This window comes from Pseudophryne corroboree, chromosome 12, assembly GCF_028390025.1.
Source record: "Pseudophryne corroboree isolate aPseCor3 chromosome 12, aPseCor3.hap2, whole genome shotgun sequence".
Classification (NCBI taxonomy): domain Eukaryota; kingdom Metazoa; phylum Chordata; class Amphibia; order Anura; family Myobatrachidae; genus Pseudophryne; species Pseudophryne corroboree.
Genome location: NC_086455.1, coordinates 46,710,228 through 46,725,574, shown reverse-complemented (window position 1 = coordinate 46,725,574; position 15,347 = coordinate 46,710,228). Strand labels below are relative to the sequence as shown.

General features: G+C 46.8%; 1 protein-coding gene across 6 annotated transcripts in view; it reads left to right on the top strand.

Moving 5' to 3' along the window:
* Positions 1–15,347, top strand: part of TDRD9 (tudor domain containing 9) — a 561,182-nt gene that overhangs the window by 217,042 nt on the left and 328,793 nt on the right. For 5 of the 6 annotated variants that reach the window (XM_063947439.1, XM_063947442.1, XM_063947440.1 and 2 more), the window contains exon 8: positions 12,231–12,340. In XM_063947439.1, the coding sequence (XP_063803509.1) occupies positions 12,231–12,340 (110 nt within the window). The remainder of the gene's footprint in view (positions 1–12,230; positions 12,341–15,347) is intronic. The other variant, XM_063947438.1, reaches the window with a different exon arrangement.

Below are 15,347 nucleotides of genomic sequence, written 5' to 3'. Positions count from 1 at the left end.
CATTTCCGGTCTGTAGGAAAAACAAATTACTGCATTACCTTATATAGGCCTTTTAACGTACTCAGTCGCACAGCGAAATAAATAGCAGTAACAGTTTATCATACTCATATGCATCAGAGTTTTATCCAGCTACTCTTATCCCAATGGTAGGTACAGATTTAGGGGTCTATGTACTAAGCCTTGGCTGGAGAAAGTGCATGGAGATAAAGTACCAGCCAAGCGGCAACTACAAGGCATGTCACATGCTGCATTTGAATAATAACAGTTAGGAGCCGGTTGGCTTGGACTTTATCTCCATGCACTTTATCTACATCCAAGTCTTAGTAAATAGACCCCTTAGTGCTGTATCACCTGTCTCATGAGAGCGGGATACAGGGAGATTTAACCCTGATTCCAGGGTCGATCAATATGCTGAGTTAAATATCTAGCGTCTCAGACAGAAGTGGGAAATCCGTTCATGATGGGAAACCCGGAGGAAACTGGTCATGAACCGGAGGGAGGGGTGACCAGGGGAGTGTCTTTCTCCCCACTGCTGACATCAACCCCCAGGTATCCGTGGCCTAACACTAACTACTGGAGCCCATGATTCCTGAGGCCTAGCGCTGATGCACCGAGGTGGAAGCCGCGTCAGTGACTGTTTAGTAGTCTCCTCCCGAAAACAGTGTGGCGGTGTCTCTCATCATACCCGCTAAGTGAAACCAACGCCTTAAATTCTCCCCGTGCTCCGGCCACAGCCTGGTAACGTCAGCTGGACTTGCTAGTACATCCACACAGATGCCCGCTGAAACAGCACTGTACACGTGGGTAAGCGTTGTTGGAGCGAATCTTTCTAAGGTGCTATAAGACGCTTTTTAGAAAGATCGCTCAAAAAGAATAAGGCTATAAAAATATAATAGTTAAAAGTTTGACTGCAAAAAACCAGCAGCCCCATGACCAAGGTCCGACTCCTGCCTCATCAAACAAAAAACTGAATTTCCTGAGCCAGGAGGCGGGGATTTAGGGGACTGGCCTGTTGCATTCTGGGAGGACAAAAGCTTTGATCGATTGGTATCATTCCGCTGACGCCACCTCATATCCCAATGTTATCCTGTGGATAAACTGTGGACCCTGCAGGAGAAAGTATCATGCATATAAAGGTTTCTCTTTAGGTTTCCACTTTACACCACAAATGTGTATTGCACCAAGGCAACGTACCACACTCACTCAGATGGATGAAGTTATAAACATATAGAGGTATTTTTATATATACAGTAGATGTTATTCTTCAATATTTAGCTGGGTTGGGTATGGGTGTGGCTCACCGGCCACCATACCGACGCCGGGATCCCTGTATTTAGAGTGGGAGGGTGAGTGCAACAAAGCCCCTTAGCGCTCAATGGCTCGCTGCGCTCACCACAGATTCTATTCCGACTCTATGGGTGTCGTGGATACCCACAAGTAGGAATAGTCCTGGTCAGTCGGCATGCCAACTGCCGGGCTCTCCACCAGGCGGGATTTCCGGTGTTGGAACCACATCCCATTTAGCGTACCCACTCACAAAATAGTTAAAAAGATGTCTCTCATTTAGGATGGTCCTCCAATTCTTCATAATAGATCCTCATGGCTCTTACAAGTATTATAACATGATTTTTTAAGCATCCATAAGGGATATTGGGGAGACTTAGGGTGTAATTCAGACCTGATCGCTCGCTATCTGTTTTTTGCAGCCCTGTTTTCGCTTATTCGCCGCCCACTGGGGAGTGTATTTTAGCTGTGCAAGTGTGCGATCGCATGTGCAGCGGAGCGGTACAAAAAAACTTTTTGCAGTTTCTGATTTGCCCAGAACTTACTCAACCGCTGCGATCACTTCAGCTTGTCCGGGGCCGGAATTTACGCCACACACCTGCCCTACAAACGCTTGGAGACGCCTGCGTTTTTCCAATCACTGCCTGAAAACGGTAAGTTGCCACCCACAAACGCCTTCTTCCTGTCTCCTTGCGATCGGCTGTGCGAATGGATTCTTCGTAAAAACCTGTCGCACAGCAACAATCCGCTTTGTACCCATGCGACGCGTCTGCGCATTGCGGTGAATGCGCAGTTCTGACCTGATCGCAGCGCTGCTGAAAACGTTAGCGAGTGATCAGGTCTGAATTACTCACTTAGTACGATGGGGTATAGGCGAGGTCCAAAGGAACCGGTGCACTTTAAATTTCTTCACTGGGTGTGCTGGCTTCTCCCCTCTATGTCCCCTCCCACAGGCAGATTAAAAAAAGTGCCCTTAAGAGAGGATGCACATCTCTGCAGCTCCAGAGAGTTTTCTTCAGTTTCTTTTAAATCTTTATTTTCGGTATGCTGTTTGAGCAACAGCATACCTGCACCGTGGGAGTTAGGGAAAGGTGGTCACCAGCCTTTCTGAGGTGTCCGAGCCGCTTCCCCATTGCGGGACCACCATCCTGAGAGGTTGTTTGTACAGCGGGGCACTGTGCCTTAGCTGTCGCAATCGCAGCACGCCGCACACCCTTACCAATAGTCTGAAGGTGACGACAGTGGTGAGTACAAACCGGCGGGCCCGCTAAGGTGGTCCCCCGGTCCAAAGTGCGGCTGACATGCTATAGCACCCTGTATACACTGGCGATCCAATATGGGAGGTTCCATGCCAGAACATTTCAATTGGATCTCCTGAGGAAGTGGTCCGGATCACATCTTCAGATGCCTTGGATGATACGGCTGTCACCTCAGGCCAGGATTTCCCTCCTGTGTTGGCTGCAGTCTACCAATCTCCTGGAAGGCTGGCTTTTTGGAATTCAGAATTGGATCCTCCTCACAACGGATGCGAGTCTGAGAGGATGGGAAGCTGTCACCCAAGGGGCTCAGTTCCAGGGCAGGTGGTCAGCCCATAAAACCCTCCTTCCGATCAACATTCTGTACTTCAGGCCTCTCCTCTACTCAGGGATCACGCGTTCCAGGTACAGTTGGATAACGCCACATCAGTGGCATACATCAATCGACAAGGAGGAACGAAAAGCAGGCCCTACATGCGAGAGGTGTCAAAGATACTCCTCTTGGCAGAAAGAAATGCAAGAGCAATGTCCGCAAACTTCATTCCGGGAGTAGACAACTGGGATGCGGACTTCCTGAGTGGTCACGATCTCCACCCAGGAGATTGGGGGCTCTACCATCAGTGTTTCAGCAGATCATCGACCAGTGGGGCTGCCCACAAATAGTCATGATGGCTTCTCGACTCATCAAGAAGCTTCGTTAGTATTGCTCCCGAACCAGGGACCCTCAGGCGAGGGCAGTGGATGCACTGACGTCGCCTTGGCCTTACCGACTGGTCTACCTGTTTCTACCGATTCCATTGCTCCCAAGGGTGCTAAAGCGAATCAGAAATCAAGGAGAACAGGCAATTCTGATTGCTTCGGATTGGCCTCGAAGGGCGTGGTACGCGGATATTCCGGACATGTCCGTCGAAGACCTTTGGCCTCTGCCACTAAGAAGAGATCTTCAACAAGGACCGGTCATCTACCCGGACTTACCGCGACTTTGTTTGGCGGCATGGAGGTTGAGCTGAACATCCTAGCTCACAAGGGCCTTTCCAAGAAGGTCATTGCTACCATGGTTGAGGTTAGGAAACCTGTGACGTCAAAACACTATCATCATATTTGGAGAAGATATGTCTCTTGGTGCGAGGACCTCACGTACCTGCCTGCGGAGTTCAACTTCCTACGTTTCCTGCAGGCTGGTGTGGACAAGGGCTTACGTCTGGGTTCCATTGAGGTCCAGATTTCAGCTCTCTTCATCATCTTCCAGAAGAAATTGGCAGTGTTGCCAGAATTTCATTTGTGCCGCCCACAGCACCCTGGAATTTGAATGTTTGTGTTGGAGTTTCTACAGTCCTCCTGGTTTGAACCACTGATGATGGTAGAAGACAAGTACCTCATGTGAAAGATGGTGATGTTGTTGGCCCACTCCTGCTAGGCGTGTCTCAGAATTGGGGGACTTATTGTGTAAAAGTCCCTACTTGGTCTTTTACGAGGACAGAGCGAAGCTTAGGACTAGGCAGCATTTCCTGCCGAAGGTCGTCTCTGCGTTCCACTTTAATCAACCTATTGTGGTTCCGTCAGTTTCTGGCACTTCTGCTCCACCGGAGGCATTGGATGCTGTGCGAGCCTTGAAGATCTATGTCAAGAGAACGGCTCGGATCAGAAAGATGGATTCTTTGTTCGTGCTATATTATGCACAGAAAAAGGGTTGCCCTGCTTCAAAGCATTCTATTGCTTGTTGGCTTAGGCTTACTATCCAACAGGCCTCTGCGTCGGCAGCCTTACCTGTTCCACAGTCTCTGAAGGCCCACTCTGCAAGATCGGTGGGGTCTCCCTGTGCTGCTGCCCGTGGCGTCTTGGCTTTGCAACTATGCAGAGCTGCTACCTGGTTGGGGAAGAACACCTTAGAAGTTCTACAGGTTTGATACCCTGACCAAAGAGGATACCCAGTTTGGGCAGACGGTGCTGCAGAAGTCTCCGCACATTCCCGCCCGTTCTGGAAGCTTTGGGACGTCCCCATCGTACCAAGTCTCCCAATTATCCCTTATGGATGCTAGAGAAGATAGGATTTCTTTTTCATCCACTAGGGGTCACTGGAGTACTCTTGGGATATGGACGGCTTAGCAGAAACAAAGGCACTGAATATTTAAATTTAGAACTCTCCACCCCTCCATATCCCAGAGTACCTCAGTGTACGACCTCAGTGTTTTTTCCGTGCTCACAGCAATAACAAGGCTTGTGGGGACTTCCCACACTTGGTGGAAGATTTTATTAATTTTTCATGTTTACTTTTTAATTTTTACACTTAGCACATCCCTTCCCAGTTTCTGGAAAAACATGGGTCCGGGATGGTGCCGCTGCAAGGCAGCGCATGGCGTGTCGGTCCTCACAAAGAGCACCCTCACAGCCACAGGCAGCCCACTGTCTCCTGCAACAGCTGGACGGAGCTTACACATAGAAGCCCCGTCGCAGCCATGATCTGAGGAGCTGGACGGAGCTTACAGATAGAAGCCCGTCGCAGCCATGACCGGAAAGCGTCGCAGACCTTCCTACAAAAGGTATGCTGGGGAAACGGGGCGGTCAGCGCAGGCTGCCGCCCCGCTGTGTGGGGTCCGTGGGTAAAGCCGACCGCTCACTACCGTGATAGCCGCCCCAGCCGCTCCAGTGCCCCGTCTGCCGCTCCGACGCCCCACGCTCCGTCCCCCAACCAGGCGCTCCGTCCTCCCGCCAGGCGCGCCGCCCGCCACAACCGTCAGCGGTGATCACACAGGGAGACCCGCCGCACAGAGGGAGACCCGCCGCAGCTTCGCTCCGTCAGCGGTGCTCTCAGACACAGACCCGCGCAGCTTGCCTAGCGACGCCGCGCTCCGGCCAGCTGATCTCTGCTGCTCTGGACTATGGTCCCTCGCCTCCCTGCAATGAGCTTCCCGGCTCCCCGCTGAGACACAGCGCTACAGGGAGTACAGGGAAGGGGGGGGGGATTGGGGGACCTGGCTGATTACTGCGTGGCTGCAGCTGCCAGATGCTGCAAGGGGAAAATCACGGTGTAATAGGCTGTTGAGCCTATATATATATATATATATATATATATATATATATATATATATATATATATATATTAACAGGCTGCCATATCTATAGAAGATATTAATATTAACAGGCTGCCATATCTATAGAAGATATTAATACATAATTAACTGCAGGCAGAGCTTATATTAAATGTGACCTGCCTGTGATTGTATTGTAACCTGCATGTGAGTATACTAGACTGTGATTATCAGTGGCAGCAGGTATTGTAACTTCTTCTGTGAGTTTCAGTGTAAGCATGGCATGGGGGCCATTTTAATCATGTTTCCTGTTTCTTCAAGTGGTAATTCCAGAACATTCCTGCCCTACATCTCTACGCCACCGGAGGCGCAGGGGTGTTAGTGGGAATTTTGGGTCAGGTTTCACATAGGCCCATGTAAACTGTATTTAGCCATAAATATAAATAAATATATATATATATATATATATATATATTACGCACCTTAAGTAAACATTTTACTGAGTCGTGCAAGTGTCTGTCCTTTGGCTATTGTGGTGTCTGTCTGTATAAGGGGTAAGGCTCCAACACAGACTAAATATAAGGTCTGTACATAAATCTACCACAGATTCAGTTGGTTTGTAGGTTTCCACTCCGGAAGCCGGGTCAGTCCCAGATCCTATGTTAAGCATTGGCAATTCAAATGAACTCCGCTCGACAGGAGCGGTAAGATCGGAGTCTCGGAAGTTACTCCGCCAGCTCTAACGAAGGAGTCTCAGTCTTTCCAAAGGTCCAATTTCCCTTTGGGTACCAGGGTGTTAATTTAACTAGTCTTATAATTTAATGCAGTCTGACAATTCTATGTCAAACCTCACAGCGATAACTACGAGTGAGAAGGGTACATTAGACCAGCAGTCAGATAGTGTGGGGTTTTGACAACCATACATTGCTAATAACCAGTGATTCAGTGTCTCAATTTTTACAGAGACTAAGTAGACTCTAACATCTAATCCGTCGAATTTAATAAACAGATCTTCAATGAGTTATTATTTAGAATATCTGACTAACATTTAACTCTATTTACCCGTTTCCACATCTAAATGGGACAATCCGCCATTGGTGAATTCGTCTGTGACAAACATTATAAAGACCCAAGATACATTTGGGTCACTAGACGCTCTATGTATGGAAACAATGACGATCACTGTTAATGAGAAGCTGCAGAGTATCTCTGTAAAGCTTCTGCTGACGCCTGTTACATCGATTCTCGCTTTTTTATCGTCGCTAGTTTCAGCACAACAAGGCCAGAAGTTGTTTGGTCCTAAATTTGATATTCAGGCCATTGCCGCCTCCGGTATCAAAACGGAAATACTTTGGCCCGACGTTTAATCCCTTTAGACTTCACTCTTTTCAAGGCTGTGGTACAAAAACAGTCACGCCTTGTAACGCCAGGGTGCTAAAGTCAACAAGCCAGTGGCTTGACGGCCTCTTAGGCCATTTCGATTTTCCAATTGTGGAAGCGCGCCTTTACACGTTACATTGGCCGGGTTTCCAGACATCCACTCATGGATGTATCCGCTATTTACAGTTTAAAAGACAAGACTGCCTCTGTCGGACGAAATTAGGCGTTTTGGCAGGTTGCCATTCAGTCTCTGCTGGTTTCAGCTGTTTTTTTTTCCAGGCCTGGTACACCAACAGAGTTAGGGTTACTTATTTCCCTCTGTTTGGGGTAACGAAGCCGGAGGGCTCTGTCGCAGTCTCAATCAGCAAGTCACTTACTACAGTTTGAAAATGGATTTTCTGCGGTTAGTACTTGCATATTTGGAGCCACAAGATTGCATGATTTGCGCTTGATCTTCACAAGGCGTATTTACCCATTCCGGTTTGGTCACCGCATCACAGGTTCTTGCGTTTTGCAATACGCCACAACCATTAACCATTTCAGGTTCTACCGTTTGGCCTCTTGTCAACGCCTCGGGTATTCACCAAAGTGATGTTGGTGATGATAGCTCATCTCAGAGCCCGGGCGGTGACAATCGTTCCATACTTAGACGATCTGCTCATAAGAACTCTGTCTCAACAGAGGTTCCTCTTACTTGCGCTACTAACGTACACCACGGTGGCAGGTCAAGTTCAAAAACAATCGCATCTAATTCCGTCTGAACGACTTCAATTCCTAGGTATGATTATAAATACGGTAAATCAAAGAGATTTACCTACTACACCAGAAAGAACAAATATACCATCTAGTACCACGCACACTAGCGGTACATTGGTGTATTCGCCTATTAGGAACAATGATGTGTTTTCAAAGCGCTTTAGTTCGCCGGGTTTCACTCGCGTTTCCCACAGGGGGGCGAGGGTGTATATACTCTGGACGAGAGTCTCAGAGGTTGAGGAGTTGTAGTTAAAAAGGTCAGCGACAGGGGTTCTAAACCGGATCACGACAGATTGCTGTCTATAAATGTCCTGGAACTCCGTGCAATTTACAATGCACTACATGCTTCGCTTTCAGTCTGTCTAAGTGCAGTCAGACAACGCAACGGAAGTTGCATACACAACAACCAGGGAGGACCGAGAAGCCGCATGGCAATGCGGGAGGTAGCTCGAATCCTCAATTGCCCAGAACACCATTAGGTGATGTTGTCGACGGGGTTCATTCCGGGAGTGGACATCTGTTAGACAGATGATCTCACCCGTCGGGATTTTCATCCAGAAAACTGGGCATTAAATCCAGAGGTGTTTCACATGTGGATCCACAGGTGGGGTTACCCTCAGGTGTACATGATGGCATCTCGCCACAATTACAAACGCTCAGTATGTGTACAGAACGACATCACAAGGGCAGTGGCGGTGGAGGCTCTCACATTCGTGTGGTCATACAGCATCGTGTATCTGGCTCCACCGTTTTCCGCTGCTCTCTCCTTTGCTAAAACGGATCATAAGACAGTTCGTCACAGTCATACTAGTGATATCTCATGGGTTTCGGAGAGCTTGCTTCTCGAATCTCCAAGGAATACTCGCACACGATCTTTGCCCGCTCATAATACGTCCAACCTGTTACAACAGGGACCGTTCTTTTACCCCTATTTACCTATGTACCGCGGCTGCGGTTGACAGGGTGGTGGTTCAGACCGCCCTCTTAAGAAAAGACATAGGGCATTACAGTATCGGTTATACCAACCATGTTACGAGCTAGAAAGCCGCTTACGGCAGCTCATTATTACAAAATTTGGTGTGCCTATATAGGTGGGTGTGAAGCTCGGAAGTTTCCGAAATCATCTTTCAAGTTACCCGTATTCTGTTCTTTTACAGACTGGGTGGGATGGAGAACTGCGTTTATCTACACTGAGGGTGCAGGTATCTGTGTGGTCAAGTAATTTTCAAAGATGTTTGACTCTATTGCGTCGGTTCACACCTTTCTACAAGGTGTCATCAGAGTGCAGCCTCCATTTATCCCACCTACAGCGCCATGCGACTTGAAGCTGGGTTCAGATTTCTTACAGTTTTCATATTTTGAGCCCTTACAACAAATGGGGATTAAGTTTCTCACTTGGAAAACGTTTTTTCTTCTAGCCTTAGCTTCGGCAAGTGGTTTTGTTTTCACATTTCGGTGCCTTGTATTCCAAGCCACCGTATTTGGGTTTCCTCATGACAGAGCGGAACTTCGGACGAATTCCGCTTTCTTATTTTTCACATCAATAAACCAATAGTGTTTCCTGTGTTGACAACACATTCTAGAATTCTGAATGTGGTACGCGCATTACGCGTTTATATGTCCCGAACGTCTACAGTTCGTAATACGGATACGTTGTTTGTTCTCTATGATGCTGCCAACTGGGGTTAGCCAGTTTCTCAGCAGACATTATCCAGTTGGATAAAACTGACTACAAGTCAGGCTTACCTTAAGGCTAAGTTACAGTCGCCTAGGTCAGTAATAGCTCATCCCACAGGTTCTGTGGGAATGTTATGACCAGCTGGTCGTGGAGCTTCTACGACGCGGCTACATAGTCTTCAGTGCACACGTTTGTGCGCGTTTACACGTTTTGAAACGTTTGCGGCATCAGCATCTAGCTTTGGCCGTCTAGTATTACAGGTGCCAAACTGCTCTCCCGCCCAAGGGGGAAACTTTGGTACGTCCCAAGAGTACTCCAGTGACCCCTAGTGGATGAAAAAGAAAATAGGATTTTGGTACTTACCAGGTAAATCCTTTTCTTTGAATCCATAGGGGGCACTGGACGCCCACCCAGAGCAGTTTTACCTTGGTTGTATTAAGCTCAGAGGAGCTTATGGTAACACATTTTCACTGATTGGTTCAAATTATAAAGGTCTATCGGTTATGGTGTCAACTGTTTAGTTGACAGTAACGTTATGTGTCAACTTTGTTGTTGTCTGTTATGTTATAGGAATTCTCCATTGTCAACCTCTCTATAGTTCCTGTTCGCTCAGTAAAAAACACTGAGGTCGTACACTGAGGTACTCTGGGATATGGAGGGGTGGAGAGTTCTAAATTTAAATATTCAGTGCCTTTGTTTCTGCTAAGCCGTCCATATCCCAAGAGTACTCCAGTGCCCCCTATGGATTCAAAGAAAAGGATTTACCTGGTAAGTACCAAAATCCTATTTTTAATACCTACCGGTATATTCTTTTCTCTGAGTCCATAAGGGATACTGGGTGCCCGCCTCAGTGCGTTGACTTTTCTGCAGGTTCTTTTTATATGGTTACCTGTTCAGCTGTTGGCTGGTAACAAAACACCGTTGCTGGTTTTTTATGTTAGTGGTGTGCTGGTGTATAAATCTCACCACTCATTGTTATGTTCCTTCTCTCAAGTATGGCCTTTCTCTTTTTCCGGCACTGTTATACCTATAACTGACTACCTGTGGGAGGGGGCATAGAGAGGAGGAGCCAGCACACCCAATGAAGAAATGTAAAGTGCACCAGCTCCTTTGGACCCCGTCTATACCCCATCGTACAAAGTTTCCCCAATATCCCTTAAGGACTATGAGAAAAGGATTTACCGGTAGGTAATTAAAATCCTATTTTTATTCTGTAAAACAGCAACGGTCATAAAAAGGTAAAAACAAATTATAAAATCAATAACGTCCAAAATGTCCGAATGGTAATCTCCCAAACTACTTGAAGTACAGGTCTTATAAACGTCTCTAATTATAACTGTCCAGGCCAGTCCCAAAGCTTGAGAGGGTACCTTTAGTGTTGCAGAGTTTCATAGTTTTCAGTATTTTCACTGACACAGGTTCCCACAAACCAGTGGGTTCTGATATACAATCTTTTTCAAGAAAAAGATGCAAGATCTCTATAAGGACTTCACCTCACACCATAAGTATAAGACTGTACTGTAACGGGTGGAGCTTTGTAATTTTACCCAACCTTTTCTGTCTTATGCTTTCTATGGTAACTGCATACTCATTTATCATGCCTTCTTTCAGTTCACCGGTTGTGGTAGTAACTGTGCTTTGCCCAGGGGTTATGGAAAAGTGGTTCAGCCCTAAATAAAATATAACATCATCAAATCTGGGATTTGATCATTACAGCAACCCATCATGTTTGTTCAGGCTTGCCATACTATCCCTTTAATCCAGTACACCTATGATATACACAGGTACTGTGACTGATTCAATCATTTAGGAACATTATGAAGTCTATTGAGATATTTTAGTGCCAAGAAATATCTGCTTAGGCTATGTCTAATAAAGTCTCCTTTTGTAACATTAGCACTCCCCCTCAGCGCGCGCGCACACACACACACACACACACACACACACACACACACACACACACACACACACACACACACACACACACACACACACACCTTCATCATTGTCCATAGGCCCGCCTTGTAGCACTGCCAATATCATGGCTCACTATTGCAGTATTGTATCTCCCATCCACTGTGGCATGCAGAACACAGCGGTCGTGTTTTAAAGTTCCTCTCTTTGCACTTTTATTATCAGTGCATGTGCTGCACAATGGAGTTTGTGGGGCGCAAGATCAGCGTGTGATGGTGGGGTGGAAGGATGAAGTCACAAGCTCATGGGATGCGGCTGTGACAGAGAAAGCCCATTTGCCTGTGGCTGCATCTCCTACAACAGTGCTGGTTATTCGCATGTGCATTTGTACCAGCCTTTGGCACTTGCAACAGATGCAAGTATACCTTCTGGTATACCTTCCTTCTGTCCCCTCGCATGGCTTGCTTCACAAGTTACCGTTCCCAATTGTAGTCCACGTGGATCGTTAAGTATGAAAAAGGTGAACAAAAATTGTGAAACTCATGTTGACCTTTTTGCAAGGGGAACTAGTACATGTCGACCTAATGCATGTCGACCATCAGTGGTCGACCCAATGTATGTCGACCTAACGACGGCCTCCCCCTTCGGGCATGCTTATCATGCATGTTTTCCTATAACGCCACATTTGGTTACATCTTACTGTGCGTTGGTTATGTGAGAACACCTCTTCCCACCCCTGTACCACTTCTTGTTGCAAGTGTGGACACGACGCGTCTGACTTCTTCCATTTGCGGCTGCTGATTTTCTTAGCGTACACAGTGTGTGTTTCTCTCAGGAGACTCTTATGAACCCGGCCTAGTCCTCGCACTGCATTACACCTGAGAAGTGTTGTGTTTTGTAGTGGAGTGGTCTCTGTAATGTGTGTGATGTTAGTTGCAGAGTGCAGTGCAACACTTTGATGATCCGATGATATGTAAGGAAATCTATGAAGTCGCAACAGCCTTGATACAGTTATTTGATGAAATGGAGATGGGGGAACAAAGGTAAGGTGCAATTTATTATGAACATAAACTAATCACATGCAAATGGCTAGCTATTATGTCATTTATGTACTTTGTGTTCTTTTTTTTTTTTAAATAAATTAACTAGTATTTGGGGATTTATTAGGCACTGTAATGATGAGTGACGTTGTTGGCGTTGCATAGCCAGAGAAGCTTCTTTGTAGATTGATGTATTTGCATTGAATTAATATATATTGGCTGACATCTCCAGCTCACAAATTAGGGGGCAGTGATATTCTGTTATTTCTCCACAATCTTAATTCAGTAATCCTTTTCAAAACTGAAGACTGTGATTAGCACATGTTTACACTAATCCTATTACATGGAAATATTGAAGGTTAACGGTGAAACGTGAAGGAGAATAGGAAATAACCATAACCACATTAAGTTAAATATTCAGGTTTCTGCTTTAAATCGTCTTCCATTCCACTTAACACATTCCACTGAACAGCCTATTTTTAGATTTATTTTTTCTATATTTTGAGTATTAATATCACAGATGTACACATTAAGCTCTGAGCGTTTTGAGGTTGCAGGTCGCAGAGCAGCAGCTGTATGTTGAGTGGGGAGATAGGCTGCTTCAGTTTGAAAGTCTGTTATGTCTAATGATTTGCTAGAACAACCATTTTTCCATAAAGCCTTCTGTGCCATATTTCGGACATTACATAACAGGCACGTGTCTAGGCACACTGGCCAGCATTCTGTGTACTTTTCTAATTGAGTAAATACTGGCTCTAAATTTTAGCTTTGAATTAAAAGCAAATATTATTTCTCTGACGTCCTAGTGGATGCTGGGACTCCGTAAGGACCATGGGGAATAGCGGCTCCGCAGGAGACAGGGCACAAAATAAAAGCTTAAGGATCAGGTGGTGTGCACTGGCTCCTCCCCCTATGACCCTCCTCCAAGCCTCAGTTAGATTTTTGTGCCCGGCCGAGAAGGGTGCAATCTAGGTGGCTCTCCTGAGCTGCTTAGAATAAAAGTTTAGTTTAGGTTTTTTTATTTTCAGTGAGTCCTGCTGGCAACAGGCTCACTGCATCGTGGGACTAAGGGGAGAAGAAACGGACTCACCTGAGTGCAGAGTGGATCGGGTTTCTTAGGCTACTGGACATTAGCTCCAGAGGGACGATCACAGGTTCAGCCTGGATGGGTCACCGGAGCCGCGCCGCCGTCCCCCTTACAGAGCCAGAAGAGACGAAGAGGTCCGGTGAAATCGGCGGCAGAAGACATCCTGTCTTCAGACTAAGGTAGCGCACAGCACCGCAGCTGTGCGCCATTGCTCTCAGCACACTTCACACTCCGGTCACTGAGGGTGCAGGGCGCTGGGGGGGAGCGCCCTGAGACGCAATATAACAGTATATACCTTAGGTGGCAAAAAGAATACATCACATATAGCTCCTGGGCTATATGGATGTATTTTAACCCCTGCCATTTTTACACTAAAAAGCGGGAGATAAGGACGTCGTGAAGGGGCGGAGCCTATCTCCTCAGCACACAAGCGCCATTTTCCCTCACAGCTCCGCTGGAAGGACGGCTCCCTGACTCTCCCCTGCAGTCCTGCTTCAGAATCAGGGTAAAAAAGAGAAGGGGGGGCATTTTTGGCAGCAAATAACGATAATAACGGCAGCTATAAGGGAATAACACTTATATAAGGTTATCCCTGTATATATATATATAGCGCTGGGTGTGTGCTGGCAGACTCTCCCTCTGTCTCTCCAAAGGGCTAAGTGGGGTCCTGTCCTCTATCAGAGCATTCCCGGTGTGTGTGCTGTGTGTCGGTACGCGTGTGTCGACATGTATGAGGAGGAAAATGAAGTGGAGGCGGAGCAGTTGCCTGGGTTAGTGATGTCACCCCCTAGGGAGTCGACACCTGACTGGATGATTGTGTTTAAACAATTAAGTGATAATGTCAGCAATTTGCAAAAAACTGTTGACGACATGAGACAGCCGGCAAATCAATTAGTGCCTGTTCAGGCGTCTCAGACACCGTCAGGGGCCCTAAAACGGCCGTTACCTCAGTGGGTCGACACAGACCCAGACACAGATACTGAGTCTAGTGTCGACGGTGACGAGACAAACGTAATGTCCAGTAGGGCCACACGTTACATGATCACGGCAATGAAAGAGGCATTGAACCTTTCTGACACTACAAGTACCACAAAGAAGGGTATTATGTGGGGTGTGAAAAAACTACCAATAGTTTTTCCTGAGTCAGATGAAATTAATGAGGTGTGTGATAAAGCGTGGGTTTCCCCCGATAAAAAACAGCTAATTTCTAATAAATTATTAGCACTATATCCTTTCCCGCCAGAGGTTAGGGCGCGGTGGGAAACACCCCCTAGGGTAGATAAGGCGCTCACACGTTTATCTAAACAAGTAGCGTTACCGTCCCCTGATACGGCCACCCTCAAAGAACCAGCTGATAGGAGGCTGGAAAATATCCTAAAAAGTATATACACACATACTGGTGTTATACTGCGACCAGCAATCGCCTCAGCCTGGATGTGCAGTGCTGGAGTCGCATGGTCGGATTCCCTGACTGAGAATATTGATACCCTGGATAGGGACAATATTTTGTTAACTATAGAACATTTAAAGGATGCATTGCTATATATGCGTGATGCACAGAGGGATATTTGACCCCTGGCATCAAGAGTAAGTGCAATGTCCATCTCTGCCAGAAGAGCATTATGGACGCGACAGAGGTCAGGGGATGCAGATTCCAAACGGCACATGGAAGTATTGCCGTATAAAGGGGAGGAGTTATTTGGGGCTGGTCTATCGGACCTGGTGGCCACGGCAACGGCTGGGAAATCCACCTTTTTACCCCAGGTCACTTCACATCAGCAGAAAAAGACACAGTCTTTTCAAACTCAGTCCTTTCGTTCCCATAAGTACAAGCGAGCAAAAGGCCACTCCTTTCTGCCCAGGGGCAGAGGAAGAGGAAAAAGACTGCACCATGCAGCCGCTTCCCAGGAGCAGAAGCCCTCC